General features: G+C 45.4%; 1 protein-coding gene and 1 non-coding gene across 2 annotated transcripts in view; one reads left to right on the forward strand and one right to left on the reverse strand.

The window, feature by feature from the left end:
- Nucleotides 1-22127, reverse strand: part of Cacna1b (calcium voltage-gated channel subunit alpha1 B) — a 166376-nt gene that overhangs the window by 58753 nt on the left and 85496 nt on the right. Inside the window, exons 18-20 of the mRNA XM_052181770.1 lie at nucleotides 22010-22116; nucleotides 14937-15728; nucleotides 13915-14132 (exon numbers count right to left, since the gene is read on the reverse strand). Coding sequence (XP_052037730.1) covers nucleotides 13915-14132; nucleotides 14937-15728; nucleotides 22010-22116 — 1117 coding nt within the window. The remainder of the gene's footprint in view (nucleotides 1-13914; nucleotides 14133-14936; nucleotides 15729-22009; nucleotides 22117-22127) is intronic.
- LOC127686516 (small nucleolar RNA SNORA64/SNORA10 family) lies at nucleotides 10641-10772 on the forward strand. The gene has a single exon (XR_007978139.1). It is a non-coding gene; the product is annotated as a small nucleolar RNA SNORA64/SNORA10 family (small nucleolar RNA).

A 22127-nucleotide genomic window follows, 5' to 3' on the forward strand; every position in this document is an offset into this window, starting at 1 on the left:
AAATACATTAAAATCCAAAATTTCAAAATAATATATTTGCATTAGTTGCTAAGATACTGATTTGTTGCTTTGAAAATTCATAAATAAATGGACAAAAATAAGCATGTCCTTTCTTAATACAAACACAAAATGTATTTCAAGGTAACCAAGTACTTCATGAATAATGATATTCCTCACAGTTAAGGTCACAATAATAAATACAGAAGAAATCATGGAAATCTGTGACCCTTACTGAAATTACACATCTGATATCAATCATCCTGGTCCCTGGAGCTATAGAAACAAAGGCTGATGGGAAATTCACAAGGAAGGGCTTCACCTTAGCACTGTCTATGCCTCCATCACCCACGGAGACCACAGAAGTGATGCATCCCTGGGGCCAAGTTATCATCAATAGAGTTAATCTTACCAATCAAGTCTCCAGACACACAGATATTAGATGTCTAAAGATAGCTTTTGATTCTCACAAAAATGGCAATGACATCTACTTGGAGGCAGCCAAGGACGATGCTAACCCTGCTAAAACACAACATAACTGCCAACAATATAATTTCAAAGGTGTTGTGGTTCAGAAGTCTTGTCCACTCCCCCATCAGTCACAGAGTGTAGTCAGGTAAAGAAAGGTACTTCATGACCCTTGATGCACTCTACCAGATCTAGCCTGCCAGAAGTTCTATGCAGCAAATAAACAAGGATACACAAGAGGGGAGATGCTTAACAGAGGAGAAGTTTAGGCATATTTTTTTAAAGTCAAATGAATGACCTGTATCTGGATAATGAATGATTCAAACAAAACATCCATAAAAAGTTATTTCTGAGACAACTGTATGATTCGAACTTGGAATGTGTACTGGCAACATAAAAGAATTACTATCAGCATTCATTACAATAAAGCTACATGATTATTTTAAACCCCTAATTGAGATGCCTAGTCCATGATTATTCTGAACACAGCACAAAAAGGACAAGGAGGATCAAGGAGAGACTGGCACACGAGAGCAGGTGAAGGGGTGAGGGGCAGAGCGCAGGCTCCTAGGAGAAGGGGTGAGGGCAGAGCAGAGTGAGGGCAGAGCGCAGGGGCTCCTCATGTCTGTCTCTACTTCTCAGAAATTTCAATTTCCTAAAACAAAAAGGGGTTTATTTTAGCAACTACAGAGCTATACAAAGGAAAAATGGTTTGAATTAACAACTGGCTTCAGAACAGAACAGGAGGCAGAGGACAATGGAATAATAGTCCCAGTAGGAAAGAAAATAACCAACAGTTAGAACTCCATACAAAGGAAAAACCACTTTTCACAATAAGGCCAGAATGGGGGTTATGCAAAGAATTTACCACTGTCAAACTTCACTAAAAAAAAAAAAGGAGATATATTCTTCAAGCAGAAGGGGGTAGGGAAGAAACCCCCAAAATGATCTGAAATTCAGAAGTAATGAAAGCTAAGAATAATGAAATCAGCAAAAGGAAGGTGGACAATACCATGAGAGCCATCCAGGGTTCTCCAACCCTTGGGTATTGCAACACAGTCGCAATACTACAAAGTCCATAGTCAAAAACTGTGTAACCGGGTCTCAAACATGTGTGAGCGCACACACACACACACACACACACACACACACAAGAAGGCCTCATATTGTTCTAAGAAAAGCTTACAATTTTCAGATGGGCCAAGTTCACCATTACCTTGAGCCACTGCCACAGGTTGGACACGGTTGAGAGAAACATCTGCTATTTGGAAGTTCAAACCATACAGATGAATCAGGGAAGATACAGTGAAATTTGAAAGACTCAAAATAAAAACGAGCTTCAAAAATTTATTATAATTAAAATCATCCTTAAGAGTGAGATCAAACACTTAGAATGAGTAAATGGAGTAGAAAAGCCCAAATGTTATGAGTCAAAGAGTGTGGCCAGGAGAAGGGTTGCCAGGACACGGGCTCCTGGTGATACAGGCCTGAAATCAGATATCAGATCAGTGAAAAAGGAAAATCCCAAGTTCAAGAACGGTCTTGACTACAGCGAGTTCAACACCAGCTTAGGCTACTTAGAAAGACCTTGGAGCAGAGAGGTAGGTTTGTGGTGGAAGGCTCGTTTAGAACCCGACCACCCGACCGGGTAAACAAGGAGAATGCGGTTCCCTGTCCCCTCCATAAGCCATAGGCCAATAAAGAAAGGGAACAAAGTCACCCCCACTTGGCATCTCTCACGTACAGGAGATCAGAAACTATGAACTTGGATACAGAAGTGAGCAGTCTTAGTCTGAAGATCAAGAGAATAGCTGAGGCAGGCCATCATTTTGGGTAAGAGATTCATTTTTAAACATTATCCATATCGTAAGTACACAGACAGAAAGAGAGCACATGGCAGGCAGGCCAGCAGCATGGCCGGGCACCAAGGAGAGATAGGCCCCATTGCCATAGATGAACTGATAGATATCATGGCATCCTGAACTCTAAAGGAGTTTAGCCTCAGGTTGCAGGATTGGGTTTCCATCCTGTAAGTCTCAGGGGGAAACAGGGGTGGGGGGGGTGGGGGGGGGACATCACGTGGTCAAGCAGTCTTCAGCTTCACGGGTAGCACAGCGAGGAAAGGGAATTCTGGGGCAGAAATGCTGAAATTTTGAGAAAGCTTGAGAGGAGGGGTCCCTTTAACGACATTGTAACCATTAAAAAGGTGGGAAATGTGTTACCACCGCTAATGTTCTACAGTCCGGCAACCTGAGCCTGTGAACTTCCTTGGTCTCTGTCATTTCCCTGGAATCTGTAGACCTGGGGGTCTGTAGAAGGAGTTAGGGATTCTAGGACAGTTAGCCAGCCTGCCACTTCTTCCTCTACAGCAACTAGGGAAAAAGGAAAAGGGAAAGAGGTGCTACAGGCCAGCGAGGTCCAGGCAGCAATCTGGAGTGGACACTAACCAGAGAAACAGAAAGATAACCTGAGACTGGAAGAACCAAGTGCTGTGGTCAATCTCCAACCCAAACAAACTGGGTAAAGAAAACACAACTCAATTAGTATGAATACAAGCTGCACGCCTACACTGGGCAGCTCTACCACTGCACTTCCATCTTCCCGACTTAGAACTTTGTAGTTTCTCCAGGCCACTTGCATCTACTCCACTTTCCTCCCCCTCCTCCGCCAGCCTCCCTTCCTCCTCCTCTCCCTCCTCCTCTCCCGAGTGCAGACACATTCCTTGTTTGCAGCCCCTCCCAGGATAACAGAATTAGGACCAAAATACAAGCAGCCCCAGGACTATGTGCAATACCAGGCAGAGGCCAGAGAGGAAGAGGGTGCATCAAAGGCTGGTGAGATGAATCTTGGACATCAGCTGGGGCCTGCCCTAGAAGACAGGCCCTGTCCTTAACAAAGAAATTCTAAGATTAGGTCTCAGGCCAGAAGAACCAGGACACTGCACTTGGGGACTTAAAAAGGCACCTAAATCCTCCTCCTGAAGACAAGAGTCACTCCTGGGGGGGGGGGCGGCACTGCATGCTGGTGAGCGTCAGGGACTGGAGGCAAGGCTTTGATGGATGGAGTACAGCATACCAGAATGCTAGAACAGTGAAGGAGCCTACCCCGAATCCTGGCAGAGACACCAAGTCCCATCACACCACTGGAAGACAATACTCCTGAACTAGAAAGCGAGCACACCATGCCACTAACACACACAAACGGCTAGCCTGTGCTCCACAGAATCAAACGTAATAGCTATCAGGAAAAACAAGCAAAAAAAAAAAAAAAAAAAAAAAAAGTCCTTTATTTTATTCTTATCTTGAAAAAGTATCCAGCATGAAAGTATCCAGCATGCATAGCTTCTATAATAAGAAAATGGAAACTTAGAATGAAAACTATTAATGAAAATCTCTCTCTCTCTTTCTCTCTCCCTCCCTCCCTCTCTCTCTCTCTCTCTCTCTCTCTCTCTCACACACACACACACACACACACACACACATCTGTAAAGCAGGAGAAAGTTAAAACAACTTTCAAACTTGAAACGATGAGTATCATTACAGAAGCCAACTGCCAATGAGAACAAGTACCCCCAAACCTAACAGTCTTGGCGAAGACTGGTGGAGACATGAGAGATGCCAGATGACTGCTCACCAATCCAAAGTGAGAAAAACAGCCAAACTAAACAATACATTTAAATCATTTCAGAAACTGCAAGGAACGCACAGGAGAACAGAGCGCTGAAAGTTCTCAGGGGAAAAAGACAGAGTGAACTGCATCAAGAAAAAAATAGTGAATAAGGAATGAGTTTTAAAAGGGTTAGAAAGTCACAAGGATGGCAGGCAAAACAGATCCAACCCATTCTATTACCAGAATGTCTAATGCACAAAATAAAACAACTACAGAACTAGTCATTAAAAGGGTAATTCATGAAATTCTTCCTGAAATTCTGCTATCATCTACCAATTGATTTTCAACAAAAGTGACAAAGTAATTGAATAAAAAGGGACAGTCCTTTTTCAACAAATGGTAACAAAGTATTGGAGATCCAGTAAAGGCCAGGGACCAGGAGCGATCCCTAATCTTTACCTATGCCACACACAGAAATTAACTTAAGATATGACCCTTCTGGAAAGTTGAAGTTAAAAGTCTCTTCCCCTCTCCATCCAGCAAAGCACACCTGCATAGACTTGATCCTTGAGCACCACATCAAGAGAAATGTAAAAAGATTTTGAAGGGTAGAAAGAAATCAGCAGATTGGCTGTGGAACCTTGTAACCACAGAACAGCACAGAAACAATGCTGTCTCTTCCAAGTGTTAATTCATGGGTCATATGCCCAGACTCTATGTGAAATTCACAAATATCAAGCAGCACAGATTTCAAAAAGCCCTCATGAAAGGACTAGGAAACACGAGAGCCTAGTAGAACAGATGATTTACAGGCAACAATCACTACAGCCAAACTCAAAGGAAAAACAAAACAAAACAGGGGTGGGGGGTGGGGGAGGTGGGGGGTAGTCCTATTCCTCCCCAAACAAGCCCAGAAAGAGGCAAGAGCGTGGTCTTTATCTTTGCGGCCCGTAAGAGGCAACCCAAAGCATCTGCTGGAGTACAGTGATAGTCAGCTGAATGGAAGCAGGGCTCTCATCCTCATCCTGAGGTAATGAAACCCAGAACTGATGTGATGATAGTGTGGATCACACAGAGAGACAGGACTTCAAGGGTCACCAATAGTAATGAAGCACCCCTTCCTTGTGGTACTAAAATAAGTGCTAGCAGAAACCAGGAAGTGTACTGCCAGCCAGAGGTAACTAGGTTCATGGTAGTCACGTGAGAGCAGCGGAGACCTTCTGGAGAACTGGTACACCCATCCCAAGCCAACAGTAACGAGGGGTCTCTTCCATTGAGGCCTCTGGCAGCCAAGTCAGAATCTATTTCCCCACCCCACCTAGAGCTACCAAGGCAGTTCTCCATCCTCCTTCTCGAGTGTATCACAGCAGACAAGCCAAAGCAGAAGACTTAAACAAGACTCAGAGGCTCATGACCTAACTCTAAAGTAGCTAGGTTTTGGGGGAAAAAATTACTTATCACACCAAGAACCAGGAAATCAAATTGAACAAGAAAAAACAGTCAGTGGGCACTAAGAAAACAGATATTAAACCTATCTGACAAAGACTTTAAAACAGCATTCCAGAAAGTCTTGACAGTTAAAAAAAAATTGAAACAAACAAAAAAGTAGAAAATCTTGGCAAAGAAAAAGAAGATCTGAGGAAGTACACAATTGAAAAACATAGTAACTAAATGAAAAACTTAACAGACTGGGTGGGGGTTCAGCTTCAGAACAGAGGACACAGGAAAAATCCACGAACTAGAATATAAGAAAATAGAAATTACCCAATCTGATCAACAGAGAGAAAACACACTGAAAAAAATCAAAGGAGTTCCAGCCCCTTTAGGAGAAAGCAAAAGAGTAAGCATTCATTCCTCCAGAGGTTTGGGGTAAAAACGGAACTGGCAGAAACGGAAGTACTCAGAGACATAAAAGATGAAATATTCCCAAAGCTTGCCAAAGACATTAACCTAAAGATCCAAGAAGCTGAGCAAACCCCAAACACGGTAAATTTGATGAAGTCCACATCAAAATACATTGTGCTCAAACTTCTGAACTATAAAGACAAAGCAAGCCTTGAAAGCAGCGAGAGAGAAACAACATCTTACCTACAGGAAGAGAACATTTCGACTGACAGTGGATTTCTCATCAGAAACCATGGACTCAGAAGAGGCACACGTTTTTTTCAAGTGCTGAAAAAAAAAGAACTGTCAACCCAGAATTCTAGACCCAATAAAAATATCCTTCAGGAATGAAGGGAACATCAAGATACTCTTGGATGAAGGAAACTAAGAGACTGTCACCTGCAGACCTATGTCAAAAGAATAGCTACAGAAAGCTCTCCACAGAGACAATTTATGAAAGGATATAGAATACCAGAAAGGAAGAAAGAATAATAAGGGGAAAATGAGTAAATATAACACATTTTCCTTCTTCTCTTCAGTTTTCTAAGTTATGTTTGATAGCTGAAATAAAAATTCAAACATACTCTGTCAAGATTCTAAACCTATACGGAGGAAAACTTTAAGAATATTACATAAAAGAAAGAAAGGCATATAGAGAGAAATTTTATATTATACTCAAACTGACAAAATGAGTAAACCAGTTATGTTATATAATAAAATACCTAAATCAATTAACATATACAATAGACATACTAGAAAGCACTATAGATAAATCAAATTGGACTTTTAAATACACTCAAATAACCTCCAAGGAGGGCAGGGAAAAATAAACCAGAGAAATAAGAAACAGAGAGAACAAAGAAAAAACTAAAATTAAGATAACAAATGTAAGCTCTAATCTTACCAACAATTACATTAAATATAAATGCTATAATGCCAAATAAAAGAATTTGAAGTGGGTTAAACCATGACCCAGCCATATGCTGTCTATAAGAAATTGACTTCAAATGTAACTGTACAACTACCCTGAAAATGAAAGGTAAAAAAGATCAATCATGCAAATTTTGTAAAAAAAAAAAAAATTAGTAAATAGGTTAACCAAGACAAGACAGACTTCAAATCAAGGAAAATTACCAGGATCAGAGAACGGCATAGCACAATGACAAAAAGTCTGCTGCACCAAAAGGACAAAGCATAAATGTGTTCGTATCTAACAGCAATTCACAAATGTGAAAGTAACAATTTACAGTATGAAAGAAAAGGTAGATTAGATCCAAAGTTGTATTTAGAGCATTGAGCATCCTTTTCTCAACAACGGACAGATCCAGACACAAAATAACACCCACACAGAAAGGCCAAGCAACAGGCCGGAACTGGCCCTTATACAACATTCCTCCCAGCAAGGGTAGAACACATGTTCTTTTCCAGCACCCAAAAAACATCTATCATGACTCATATCCTGGGCAATGGGAACAAAACCTAAAAAACTAAAAGACAAGTAATAATACAGAATGTAGCTGCTGACCACAAAGTAATAAAAGTAGGAGTTGACAACAGAAAGACAAAAAGTCTACAAACACATGGGCACTATCCCTATACCATCTCCCTGTGCCATCACAATGACCCACTAAGCCAAGGAATAACTCTCAAAGGAATTTTTGTAAGTAAAACTGAGTAAAAATCAAAATATAACCCATGAAAACCTATGGCAGAAACAGAGGCAGTGCAAAGAGAGAAACATGCAGCACTAAATGTTTGTATTAGAACAGCAGGTAGCTAGACAGAAGGAAGCTCAGGACTTTAGAGCCTTATGGTTCTTCAGAGGACCTAAGTTCAGTTCTCAGCGCCCACATGGTAGCTACAACCATTTGAGACTTCAGTTTCAGGGCATCTAATGCTCTCTTCGGCCCTCTAAGGGTACCAGACATGTACACAGTGTGCATACAAACACACGGCAAAGGCATTCATTAACATAAAGGTTTTAAGAAAGGCAGAAAAATAGAACCCATAATACATACACATACACATATATTCCTACCACAAGAAAATTAGAAAAGAGAGAAGCAATGGAAAGTAGAAATCATATTAAGTTTAAATTATATACAATTATTTAAATTTTAATTATTTGAGTTAAATATTTTAATTATTTGAGTTAAATAATTTTAATTATTTGAGTTAAATAATTTTAATTATTTAAATAAAATTTAAAATTATTTACTTTCAAATAGGGCCAACAAGGTGTTTTGGTGGGCCAAGGTACTCGCTGCTTAAGCCTAGTGTTCTTAGCTAATTCCTAAAACCCATGTAAAGGTAGAAGATCCACTGTTCTCTGAACTCTGTAAGCATGTGTTCACATAGACACAAACTTTAAAATAAAAATCATGAAAACAAAAAAAAATCATCAATAAAACAATCCAAACTTTTCAAGAGATCAATAAAAATGCATAGCAATCAAAGCAATGATTGGGAGCCTGAAGCTATCTAAGGGTGACAGGGAATAGCTATGGCCAGCGGTATACACGTGGGCCTGGCAACTTCAATGAAATGTAAAAGCCCTCAACAGTGGAAAGTCATGCAAAATGAAACCGATAACTCCGTAGCTACCCATGGCCCTCAGACAAGGAATGCTTATTTGACAATTTCTATCAAATACTTAGAGGACAATTACTACCCAGTTCCACATAATTTACTCTGGAAATACGTCCATTTGATCCAAAGCTCCAAACACGAGCACATTATGAAAAATAAAACCCACACTGAGTGTGCGAACACTGCTCTGCATGCAATTCCAGCACTAGAAGGCTGAGGTAAGAGAGTTGTGAGCTTGAGGAGCTATAGCACTGAATATCACAACCAGAATATGAAAACAAGGAAATAAATGTGAAAGAATTAAATTATTCATTTGGGATTCTTTTGTAGAGAATTTGGAAGGAATCTATGAATACATGTTTGAGGTAAAATATGTCAAAATTATGTAAATTAAGAAGTTAGAAAAGGAACAACTATAAAATAAAACAAAAAAGAGGAAAATAATAAAGATAAAATGAGAAATAATTTTTACAACAAAACATGGTATAAATGTCAAATGAACTAAAATAAAGTATATGAACCACAAACTAATCTAATTAAGAAAAAGGAGATGTCACAGAAATGCTAGGGGTTCTAAAAATAACAATAACAACAAAAAACCCAAACCCCAAAAAACACTCGAGGCCAGGTGTTGACCCACACCTTTAATCCCAGCACTTTGGAGGCAGAGACAGGTGTTGGAGGCAGCCTGGTCTACAGAGTGAGTTCCAGGACAGCCAGGGCTACACAGAGAAATCCTGGGGTGGGGGAGCAGCAAGAGAGAGAGAGAGAGAGAGAGAGAGAGAGAGAGAGAGAGAGAGAGAATGAATTTAAGTCAATACTCTAAGTTTATGTAAGGTAAAAACCCTAGATTGGTGGGTATACAAGCATATGTGTACACATTCATATTTGTACACATGTGTAAAGGCATCATGTGGAGGCCATTGGTCAACATTAGGTATCTATATTCCTTAATCAGTTCCCACCTTTCTGGGGGAAGACAGGGTCTCTTACTGAACCTAGAGCTTGCTGGCCTATCTTCCCAGGTCTGAGATTACAGGCTCAGTGCTATACCTGCCTTCTAACATGGCTACTTGGAATCTAAACTGAAGTCTCATACTTGTGGGACAAACTCTACCAAATTATCCATCTCTCTAGTCTTTAAATGGGTAATTTTTAACAGGAAAATATAATTTACCAAGCTCATCTTAAGACAGTATCTAAATGGACCAAGACACAAAGAGCTACCATTACATAAATCCATAAGATAATTTTACAAAATTCTACGAAACACTTAAAAATTGTGCCACAGCACCAAACAATTCCAGTTCTTTTTATGAAATGATGAGACATTCCACAGACTGGCTCCTCATCTAAGCAAAATCCCCCAGTTCACAATCTCTTCTTTTATCATGCCTAACGCTCCAGAAAAATATGTCACTACCATGTTGTTAGCTTTCCTGCCAGATGCTCACATACAAGAGTATACTCAGCCAGAACAGAACATAATGTTTTTATCAGAATAATATGGAGAAGAACTCACAGGCAGGAGTCCAAATTCCACTGGCAGATTATTATAATCATGTTTTGGTGTTTCTGAATGGTGTCTTACATTTCAAGAAGACCAGTATCCAAAGCAACTCCCTGTGAGCAGCTCTTTAACCAGTGACCACTGACGTCAAACACTATGTCCTGACGTGACAGTTTGTGACTTCTCTGTGTTTAATTGCTTTTTCATTGTATTTTATGAAACTGTGGGGTTAAGGTAGCATGTAATAATATGATATATTTTTACTGTTTTAAATAAGAAAGGCAATGGATTTCTTGTGTTCTTTACATGTTAGTGTAAAGCCCTCAATTTGATACCCAATACCAGGAAGATAAAATATAATTTTTAAAAAAATACTGACCGTAATTAGAACATGTACTTTTCAGGAACAGAATACTGAGGTTGAGTATGATGTGACTATAGGGCATTAATTTCCTAACCTCACAATGCTTAAACAGAATATGATAAAGCCACAATACATACCTCACTTTAAAGTACCAAGCCAAAATTGTACTTAAAGATTGCTTAAAATACTCTAACAACACATTTCAAAATAAGAATAACTGTCTTACTTAATCTGCATAATTACACCAGGTGTCATCCATGTGACTTTCAAACTTGGTGAGAGAGGAGGGTGTTCCTCTGGGACCGCGAGGTGGCCCCACAGTGGCTCTCCTGTCTAAAGGTCTCTGCAGACACCAGCAGACAAACCTTTGTCATTCCTGGGTACTAAAATGCTCATGTTGGTTTTGGCAGCAAAAGCTCTACAAAATGTAGTCACTGATATTTGTGGGTCATTATCCCTGTGTGGAGAGGAGACTGGACAAACTAGATTAGCCGTCCCGAGGAGGTGCCAGGCCACTGTGGCTCTGTGCTGGCATGCCTCATCTCTGCCCCCAACACAACGGCATCATCTGTACTCCTTCACACCAGCTAGCCCAGTGGTTCTCAACCTTCCTAATGCCGTGACCCTTTAATACAGTGCCTCATGTTGTGACCGCCACCCCAACAACCAAAAAATTATTTTGTTGCTGCTTCATAACTGTGATTTTACTATTGTTAGAAATTGTAATGTAAATATCTGACCCCCTTCAAGGTCAGAGCCCACAGATTGAGAACCATTGAGCTAGGCTTGTACCGCCACTCATGCAACTTCTCCCGCTACCTTTGATGCCATCTCCAAGACCAGCAGCTACTTGACCTCTGACCTCTGGAAAGACTGTGTTCAATGAAGAATTCACTGACTGTCTTGTGAAAACCCACACAAAAGTCTCCATTTAGAAAACCCAGGCTCCAGCAGGAGCGTCCACATAGGGCTTTCATACCAGAAAAATAAAATGAACTAAATCTGCTAACAAATAATGAATAATTGAGGTATAATATAACATTGTATACAGAATTCCAGATTTGAAATTCATTGCTATAAATTTCTGTATCTAAAAGAAAATATGACCTCCATGGGTTCTGAAAGACCTAACAAAAATTAACATTTTTGACAGGCAATAAATAAATAAATTTTACTAAAATAAGAATTAATATATATTATAAATATTAGTTTATACATAGGTCTCAAGCCAGAATCTTTACCTTAGTACTGGCAAAACAAGGCAAGGATACCAACAGCCTGGCTGTTACCCACCAATGCAATCAGACAGATTAACACCCAAAACTTGGAAGAAAGATAGGCTCACTCATAGAAGTTTTGATAATGCGCTCAGGAAAACAAACAGAATCAACATTAAAACCAATGCCTAACACTTCAGAAAAACAGGATAAGTAATGAACATAAAAAAAGAAATTAAAACCTCAATAGCCTAGATTTCTTCTCCTGGGAGAAGCTGTAACAGGCATCAGATTAACCCCCAAAAGCAACAGTCAGGAACACCAGATGAAGCACATGTCCCGTAATGTGCACCTCTGATTTTGGCACTCAGAGGGCAGACATCACCATCAAAGGGAGCTACACAGTGAGCCCTTGTCTTAGGAAGAAAGCAAAGAACAACAGAGCAGGCATTCAGAAACTAAAACTCTGAGCCAGAACCTAGGAGAAATACAAAACACATTTGACAAAAAAGACCTCTGTGAAAATATACAAAGAAGGGCTGGAGAGATGTTTCGGCGGCTAAGAGTACTTCCTGCTCTTGCAGAGGGCCTGGGATCAGGAACCAGCACCCCATGCTGGCCTATGACCGTCTGTAACTCCAGTTACAGGGTTTCTGAAGCCCTATCTGTTCTGATTCCTCCAGTAGCCGACATGCACATGATGCAAAAGTATACATACAAGAAAACTCTTACACGCATACATAAAAATTAAAAATAACATATATATACATATATAAATAAGATAAATAAATATATACTTGTATATAAAGAAAGTTACTAATTATTAAACAAGTCAATCAAAAATAGGCAAAAGACCTGAATAAAAACCTCACCAAAGGTACACAAATGTCAAGTATACATAATTAAAAAATACTCAAAATCCTATTTCATTAGGAAGTTGCAAGTTTAAACACAGTCTACTATACATTTCATTAGCATAACTGAAGTCCACAGCACTGGTGACACCGACATCAGTGAGAGGTGCCCAGCAGTAAGCACTTCACCTCCTGCTGCAGGAAGAAAGCAGCCCAGGCACACTGAAGACAGACCGCAGCGTCCCAAGTCTGAACACAGTCTCACCCACATACGACTTCACAGTCATGCTTACGTATGCACCCAAAGGAGTGCATGGGCACCAACCCCAAACATGCCTGTCTGTTCACAACTATCAGAACTGGAACTAACTTGAATATCCTCTAATAGGTGGATGGATAAAGTTCCAACCAGTGGACCTTTAATGTAGTAAGAAAAGAACTACCAAGTCATAAAATTCTATAATAACAAAGTCTGTTTTCTTTCTCTCTTTTTTTAAGACAACTTGAAAATCTGTGTGCTCTGATGCAAGGTCTGTGGCCACCAGCTCAGACAGACAAGTGTAGACAGAATCCCAGCAGGGTCCCCGGGCTCAGCCCCCGGCTACTGTAGAGGGAGGCAGGCTGGGAAGACAGACTCACTTGGGCAGGGACACTTGAGACAAGGATGGCCAAGATCAAGTTTCCTCAGAGGGAACTCACAGAACCCAGCGGCTAAGCAGCAAGAAGCCAGCGCCCTGCACTGCTTACACAGCGTGGGAATGACTGCGCATGGTTGTGCATGGCTTGCATGTGTCACACAGCCTATGTCAGAGCTCAGTGCCTGCCTGGCCTTCTGCAGGCCCTGCCTCTCTCCCTGGAAGGTGTCTTGGTTTGCTCTCCCTTGTCACATGTCACATGAGCCTTGTGAGGCCCACACCTGTCACTTACTACTTGCATACTCACTGTGCTGTGTTCTCATTGCATGCTCCTTCCTGGTTGCACACACACTGGAGCATACCGGGAAGGAAAAGCGAGTCAGACAAAGATGGCGGTGGGGGAGGGGCTCTGGGAGCGTGTGAGCAGGCAGACCCTGCCTTTTACCCTAGCACCAGTCCTTACCACCGATTGTCAAGCGACAAAAGAGGAACACTGTGGCCTTTCTGGCTCCTCTGGCCACCTTCCACTGTGTTCTTAGCACTCTGACACTGAGCCTGACAAAATGGCAACCTGAGAGCATTTTCAGCAGGAGGGACAAAGGTATTGATCTGCCTCTGGAGTGATAGAAAGCCAAGAGATATCAAAGGACTGATACTGATGGCGAAGAACTTTCTCTCCTACTGGGAGAAATTCAGAGAAGCAAGCTAGATCCCCAACCACTAACACCGAGCCAGCGGCAAGGACTGAGGTAGCCGGGCCTGCCCTTGGTTACAGGGAGATACTCACTGGGAGCGACAGTGGTCTCCCCGGGAGGGCCTGCCAGTGTCACTGGGACATGCACCGTGGTGCTGGGGTCTGTGGGCTGGCTGCCCATCCGGGTGACATTGCGCTGGTTGTCTGCATCCTCTGGCTGCTCGTCCACCTTCTGGAGACAGGTGCTGGGCAGCATGTGCAGAGGGCCCACACCCGCAACTGCAACGGCCTCCAGGTCACAGTGAGTTTCCCTGAAACCAGAATGCTCATTAGTCTGATGCAGTGTGTGAAACCTAGTTCCTACGGCCATCACTATACACAAGGCAAGTAAATCGTGGGCTTCAAGCTCTCCTGAGGTTTTGAATGGTTTCCGTCTCCCTGCACGCTTACACTGCCTGAAGGGCTAAACAGAAGGTATGGAACTGACCTATGTGCTTTTAACAGAGCCAGACACTGTCGGTGTTACACTGTACATGTGGGTTAACTGAAGCAGTCCAAAGCAGGCCATTTGCCTTGGACACGCTGCCAGGATCCTCTGAGAAAAGGCCCAGCACAGACTTCTACACACAGACACAGTGTGTTCATCTAGACTGATCCCTAACAATGACCTCCAGCTGTGCCCGACTTGGGTTCCTGAGCCATAGAAAGAGCTTCACCGTTGACCTCTGATTTCCAGGCCTCTTCAAGAGAGAGAGCCAAAAGCGGGCCAGCACCCTGTGTGTCTTTTTGGTAAACTGAGTTAGCACCCTTACTTGTTTCTGCTTTCCCAGCATCCTCCCTTTCAGTACAATACTTTTCCTGGGTTCACTGGTCTTCCCAAGTCAATGTGTTCATAATGTCCCCAGTCTCCCTAAGTCCCTCCCTGAGTGTCACTGAGCATACAAAGAAGTTTACCAAAGGAAGAATTGGGAGTGTGTGTGTGTGTGTGTGTGTGTAGAGGGTGGGAGTGGTGACAATAGGAGCAGCCTGGCAGTCACCTGTACCTTTCCCTATTTGCATAAAGACCCCCACGGCCCTTCCACACACCCCTTCCCCCATTGGGACCTCTTACATACTTGGGCTGGTGATTTCGGGTTTCCTTATCCCCCTCCAACACGTTGTTCTCCTTCTCTGCAGCCTCCCTCTCAGGGGGCTCAAGTGTTGGTGGCACCTTATGCCTTGCACGGTGCCTGCGTGTGGGCTCCTCGCTGTTCTCTGCCTCACGTGGGCCTGTGCGTGGGCCTCGGTGTCTTGCGCGTCGCTCGCCCTTGGGTACAAGCACTGGGGCAGTGCCCTCCTTGCTTGAGTCCTGTGCATGCCGGTGGGCACGGTGGCGCCGAGGCTCCCGTTCAGTGGCCTCCTCCGGGGAGCCGCGCCGGTGGTGACGCCTACTGCGCTCACAGCGCGCTGGCCCTGCTTGCGTGTCTGCCCCTGGAGTCTCCTTGCTGTGACTTCGACGAGGGCGCGCACGTTCCTCCCGGGCTCCCGGCTCAGTGCTTTCGGTCTTGGGGCAGTCTGTCCTGTCCTGTTCGCCTCCAGCAGGGGCTGTGGCTGAGGGCTTGTCCCTATCACGATGCCGGTGGTGCCGGCGCGGTAGGTCTGCGCTTTCAGTGGCCTCTGTGCCCTCAGGCTTTGACTTGTTCCCAACGGGTCCCCGCAAACCATCCCGACCAGGCTCCACCACTAGGGGTCGGTCCATGTGTGTCTTCATGTCCGGCCTCACGTGGCGCGTGCTGGCATAACGCAGGCGCTCCTCGGGGTCCATCTCGCTGTACAGAGCCTCACAGCTGGCACGCAGGTTCTGGAGCCTTAGCTGACTGGCCCGCTGCTCCCATACTGAGCGCGCCTTGGCAGAATTCTGCTGCCTGCTGCGGGGAGACTGTTATGAGTGTCACCAACACTTATCTCTGCCTCACAGGGAAGTCGCAGATGAACACAAGCGATGGAGGGATATGGGGACAGGGAAGGAGAGGTGACTAGAACCTTAAAGACCCCAGCAGTGTTGCAAATTAGGGGAAGAATACCCAGAGGTGGGGTACAGTTCAGCTCCTCCTGTCAGTGCCCTGGGCAGGCCAGCAGACAGCAGTGACAGGCTGGTAATGGGCCCTAGCTGCCACTCAAGCAGGACGATGGCCCAGTGTTTGAAGGATGCAAGGCTGTGGGGATGCCAGGTACCAGCATGAGTGGGTAAACAGAATTTCGAGGTAGATGGGCAGCTAGCCAGCGGGAAGGAAAGACCATCTTGCAAATGGAGAAGGACTGAAGGAGGCACCCCTGCAGCCTCCCTTGGGAGCCGGCCCAGGAGGGGCCACACAAATGGACATTTCCCTAGAGACACTTACCAATGGCACCCCCCAAGGGAGCATGTAGTCCTGTCGTGGGCAAACAGAGCCTCTGCTGCAGTTTGAAGCATCCAGGCGGCCCTTAGTAAAGAGCCACTATTTGGCTCAAGCAACTACCAGGAGCCCAAATCAGGTCTAGAATGCCCTCTTCTCTCTTGGCTCTGCGGGGATCCTTTACTCCAGAGAAGAGAGCCAGGCTCGCTCTTGGAATCCTCCAGCACCAGGGGTAGGCAGCGCCCTGATCAGTACTCACTGAACAATGAAGAGCCTCGCCCGCCATCATTCAAACAGCACTGGCCCAGACATCTGCTCCCACATCCAAAATAGGGAGCCCTTTTTATTCTGGGTTCTTTACTGAATAAAACCACCCAAAAAAGGTGGCCTCGGCACTGCCTCTGCCACATAGAAACCACATCTGAGACTAGAGCCTCATCCTCAAGTCTCTGGAGGCTTCTAGATGACCTTGGCAGTGTCTGTGGTACCACTGACAACAGCTATAGCCCCAGTCTCTGGGTTCATACCCACCTCACACATCCTTCATAACCACCTCAAGGACAGGTGCTCCTCCTGCGCCCACCTCACAGGGGTGGACACTGAGCCTGGAAAGAGGACCAGATCTATTTGGAGACCTTAGCTAGTCACTGATGGAATTAGGCTCATATGCACACAGGGCAGAAGGGAAGAAAGGCCTGAGGAACAGGCAAGCTCTCAGTCAGACTCCTTCTGCCTTACAATGCAGGTGCAAACTATGCCTGAGGGAACAACCCAGTCACTAGAACAGGTCCTTTGGAAGCAGAAGGAGAGCAAATCTTATCCCACCAGGTGCTGGTGAGGAGCCAGCACCTGGCAAGTCTGCAAACTAAAGAACAAAGGAGTCTAGAGCTCCTCCCCTAGGCTCTCGGATGAGGCTGACAGGGTAGCAGGAAGCATCTGCTCGTTCAGGACCTCAGCTGCTATTTGTCCTCACAGAGACATCAAAACCACGCTATCTTTACTCCAAGAAGGCCCCGTAATGCCCACAGGGCCTCCTTGCCCCTGGTAGAGCTCGTCTTTGTACAACACCGAAAGGTAAGAAATGGAAGGGGGCCTGAAGGCAAGCACCCTTCTTCAGGATCCAGGACAGCTGATGTCCACTCAGTGCCCTGGGCCTCTCAATCAGTCCAATACACCAAGATGGGCCTGGACTGAGTTCTCTGGCCAGCAGAGAAGTGGTTGGCTCAAATGAGTCTTTTGGCCAGGGCCAGCATCACAGCTGGACAAGATAGGCAGTAAAGCTAACGGGCTCATGCACAGGCCTGAAGTTTCAGCTCTGTGGTATAGACAGGAGCAGGCTCACTCAGCCCTAGCCTTGCCCCAGGTATGACTCTCTCCCCAGTACTATCTCAAGTACAGAAAGGAGCCAGGCTGTTCATGAGAATGAAGGGCATTGCTAGGCCTCAAAACAGAAAACAGAATACCTGGGCCAGGGTCACCCATTCACCTCTTCAGGCTGCTACAGTCCCCAGTCCAGTGCTCTGGGACCTACTATCACCAGATTGCTTTCAGTGACCCACAAACTCATAGAGACCTGTGGGCTCCTTCCAGGTCTCTAAAGCTTGTTTCACCCACCTCCGTCCATTGTAGCTAGCACAGACAGCTAGCTCTATTCCTCTTTACCATCTTTACAAGCAATTCAAGATCCTCTCTTGAAAGGCTCACTGACAATATTGCTGTATGGCTGGCAATCCTACTCAGGCAGAAATCTACATTTAACGGGGCTCTATAAAGAGCCAATGGGGAAGAGCAACTCTCATGATGTCCTGTTCTTGGATTATAGATGTTATACAGTCAGACCCAGAAGGCAAGAGGATCTCAGCTGAGGCTCTGTGGACAACTCAACGCTCAGAAAGGAATTGTAGACTGTGAGGTCTCTGGGCAGAGTTGGCCTGTCACTTGCTGCTACAGGAAGGATGAGGTATCCCCAGTATGTACCACAGACGCCTCACTTCTGTCATATGGACCACTGAGGACCAACAGGTTTTGTCACCCTGCCAGACATCAGAGTCCAGCATCAGCAGCCTCTCACACTGCAAGAAGACTGAGGTTGCCCTGTGCTGTTGTCAAAGACATGAAGGGCCCAACTGCAAACGTCCCTGCTCCAGCGTGAGCATCCACTGGCAGAAGACAGCAGCAGCCCCTCTCCTAGGAGCTTGTATGGGGACCATCTCTCAAGGTGCTGGCCCTGTCCTTGAAGGAAGACCCAGGAGCACACTCCCCAGGAAGAGCTACTCAGGCCGAGTAGCCAGGCTAGCGTCACCCCCGAGGAGGCTAGCTTGCTCTGTTACCCACCTTACTTTCCCTCCCTGGAGTGCCCAGTCCCATTTCTGCTTCCAGATCTCCCATCCTGGAGTTTTTAGCATTCCCCTGGCCTACGACAAGTTCTACAGAAGCTTTGTTCGTGCTAAAACAAAGGCTGCCTCAGAATAACTGACATGTTCTCCCCAATTTAAGGAGTGATTAGGAGGAGCTGAGAAATGGTCCCAAGAGCCTTCTCTGCTATCCCTGTGCATAGGGCTTCATGAGAACTTCAGAAGACCTTAATCCAGAGCTCTACCCTATCCAAGAAATAGATATACACAAGACACTAGAGTGACTGCACACAGACAAACAGCCAACAAAAGGACAGAGACCAGAAGGGAGAGGAGGACCAAGCTCAGGAAGATCTGAGCCTGCGCATAGGGCTCGGGGACAACAGGGAACACGCCCACCATTCCCACAGAAGGCTGGGCTGTAGCTGCCCATGAAGCAAATGACTTCGGGGAAAAGCAGTCAGGAGAGGAGGGAAGGTGTGTGCACATAGTTATCATGGAGTCACAGATGGAGAATCATAGCAGAACCACTCACGGTGAGTTTACGCTGGAGACAGATGAGCTGCGAGATACAGTACCTCGAGTTTGCTTTACAAAACTGCACATGCAAGAAACAAAACATAAACAGGAGTGAGAAAACCAGAGAGAATGTTCCGAGACATGCGTGAGCACATCAGTGCAGGTGTGGGCCACAGTGCACATCTGGCAGAAGGCTAGAGATGCATCTGCCAGACAGGCACTGGCCAAGACCAGCGCAAAGGAGAAGCTGAAAACAATTCCATATGTGCAGAAAAGTAAGGCTAAAGGGAGCCAACAAACCTTACATGGCTGAAAGACAAGACACAGTTCTCTCAGAGATCATCCATCACCACAGCTCCGGCCCACACTGTCCTGAGGAGTGGTCTGGGAAGAGTTCATAGCCACTTTTATAGCAGTTCCAACAGTCTCCTACACCCAAAGTCCCGGGCAGATTGACCCGAAGCTGCTGGCCTTGGATGAACACATGGCAAATACAGGAGAAAGAGTACCTTCCTCTGCAGGGCTACCCAGGTCCTGCCACCTACCCCGCCTGCCTTCCTGGTAAGGCTTGATCTCTGCCCCCAGACCCTCAGTTCCCAGACCTAAGTCCCATGGCTCCCAAGTCACAATGACCCTCCAGGAAAGAATCAGGCTGTGTTACCAAGCCACCTTCCATGTGGTTATTGCAGCCATTTTCAAGTGATATATAGAAGTTTTTCCAAAAATAAAAGAGAGAGCAACAGTCTCTTTTAGTCCTTTCCTTCCACACTGGCTTCACAGGGATGGCAGGGTAGGTTCCCAGTGACCCTTTCTAAAGACCAAGGTATTTGCACACTGTCGACTGAGAAGCATTCATCTTCACACAGCCCCAGTGTGAGCAGGTATGTCAGCATATCACAGTGCTGCGGAGAGAGTGGCTGCAAGTGTGAGATTGTGAGTGTGTGAAGTTGTGAATGTATTAAGGACATGTGAGGTTGTAGACGGGAGACTATGGGAGGCTTGAGAGTTTGTGTGTGTGTGTGCTAGGAAACTAGGTAAGAATGAGATACCACAGGACGGAGAAGCGAGAAGATCCCCCACGTAGTTAGTGAGTGAGTAGTTAGTGTCCTACTCCTCAGGACTATGAGGGGCTTCCATGGAGACGCACAGGCAGGACTGCACCCATCCCAGCAATTCTGGAATCACCTGTCATGCTACCCAGAATGCAGAAGGCCTCAATCACCATGCATGCTGAGGGTCCTTCAGCAGCCACACAACACCCCAAGAGAGCTCTCCCTGTGCTGATATAAGACACAGCTGTGAGGGAAACTGTCAAGACACGAGGTTTTGGCAGCCTCATTCTCTCCAGTCTGGCAGCAAACCACAAGAGAGAACTCACACAGCTCCTGAGCCCACAGAGATCTTAACATGAGCAGCAAGAATCAGCAGAAGTAGCTCCTCTCTCTCTCGGCACCATGCTCATGGGAAAGGGCTCGCCCCGTGTGGCCAACTCACCAGAATCCCTACTCAAACCAGAGTGACTAATACTATTGTGCTCTCCCATTCTTGGGGACACAGCACTCCTGCAACAGTGTCCCCAAGCAGGGCAGTGAGGGAAAGAAGGCCGGGCAGTTTCTTCTGGGCGACGGAAGGACCCTACACTCTTTTCCCTGGGCATCAGTCAGAAAGGAGTTGCTTTGGGAATGGAAGCCCTGGAGGCAGTAGGAGCTGCTCACGGCTAAAACTGCAGAGAAGGCAAGTGTTAAAAAGAGCATCGCTTCACACCACACGTCTACATGAAGCCGGGAGCCGATCAAGCCGAATGCTCACCTGCCACCCTCTCTCCACAGGCCACCACTTATCAACTCAGGATCAAATTACTGAACGAAACTGCCCAGCTAATCAACAACTGAACAGGCCAGACAATGAAACAAGAGGACAGGCTTGCAGGCTGAGCTCCACAAGCCACCGAAACAACAGATGCTGTACCCTAAGCCCACCCGGCTCCCAGCACCGGTCCCCATGGGCTGCAGCCATTCTGGCTGACAATTCCCAGGCCTACTGCTCTCTGCCTGGTTTAGAGACAGGTCCTCTGAAAATACTATCTGCTGACCTCTGCAAAGGAACAGAACCATTTTTGATACACACACACACACACACACACACACACGTGTACACACACACACACACAGGTACACACATGCACACTTGATCACTACATCAACATCTATGACCAACCAATTCCAACACATAATTCAGCAGTGTAGGCATAAGTCACTACAAGGTGCTGAGTCAAAAGCTCATGCCCAGCCTATGAGAAGAGTGTGGCAGAGAGAGTGTGCACCTTCAATGCCAGCAGGTTATACTTCTCCCAAGATTCACCTATGGCCAGGCCATATGCTCAGCTTTCCTGACTCCTAAACGCTAACTTTCCCCAAAGTCCCTAACCCTCTATAAACTTCACCGTACTCAAGACCTTGGTGAATGACAGGGAGACTGGATCTTCCCACAGAGTACACTTGCCCTTTCTCATCACAGATGCTCCTTGCCAAGCACCTGCAGAGACATTTTTGGAAGTGGCAGGACTGCCACTGGAACCTTTTGTCTGTCTTACAAAGTACATTTCTGGAAAACTATGTGTAAAATCTATATGCTGACTCCTCACTCTCCTGACATCTGCCAGGACTTTGCAAAGATAGGCCCACTAGGGCCACCCAGACACCATCCAGTGACTCAGAAACTCAGCTAACGGCACCCAACACGGAGGCCACACATCACACTCTGCCCACGTTCAGGCTGGGAAGCCATAAAGTATGCCCAGTGAGCCCTTTACTCAGGCTCCTTCCCACACGATTCAAGGGACTAGCTGTCTCTTCAGCAGCCCTGGCCAGGGCAGCGGTTCTGAGGACATGGGCTCTGCTGCTGCCCAAACCACCCATATTCCATTCCCAGGAGCCTTACGCAGCAATGGACATGTTAGCAGCAGACATGGGGCTGACTTCAGCTACTTCTTTGGCCTTCTGAAGAGCAAGCTTCTGATTGGCTGCTTCTTCCATCTCCTCTTCATCCTTTGTGAACA

Source organism: Apodemus sylvaticus, chromosome 5 (assembly GCF_947179515.1).
Source record: "Apodemus sylvaticus chromosome 5, mApoSyl1.1, whole genome shotgun sequence".
NCBI classification, from domain to species: domain Eukaryota; kingdom Metazoa; phylum Chordata; class Mammalia; order Rodentia; family Muridae; genus Apodemus; species Apodemus sylvaticus.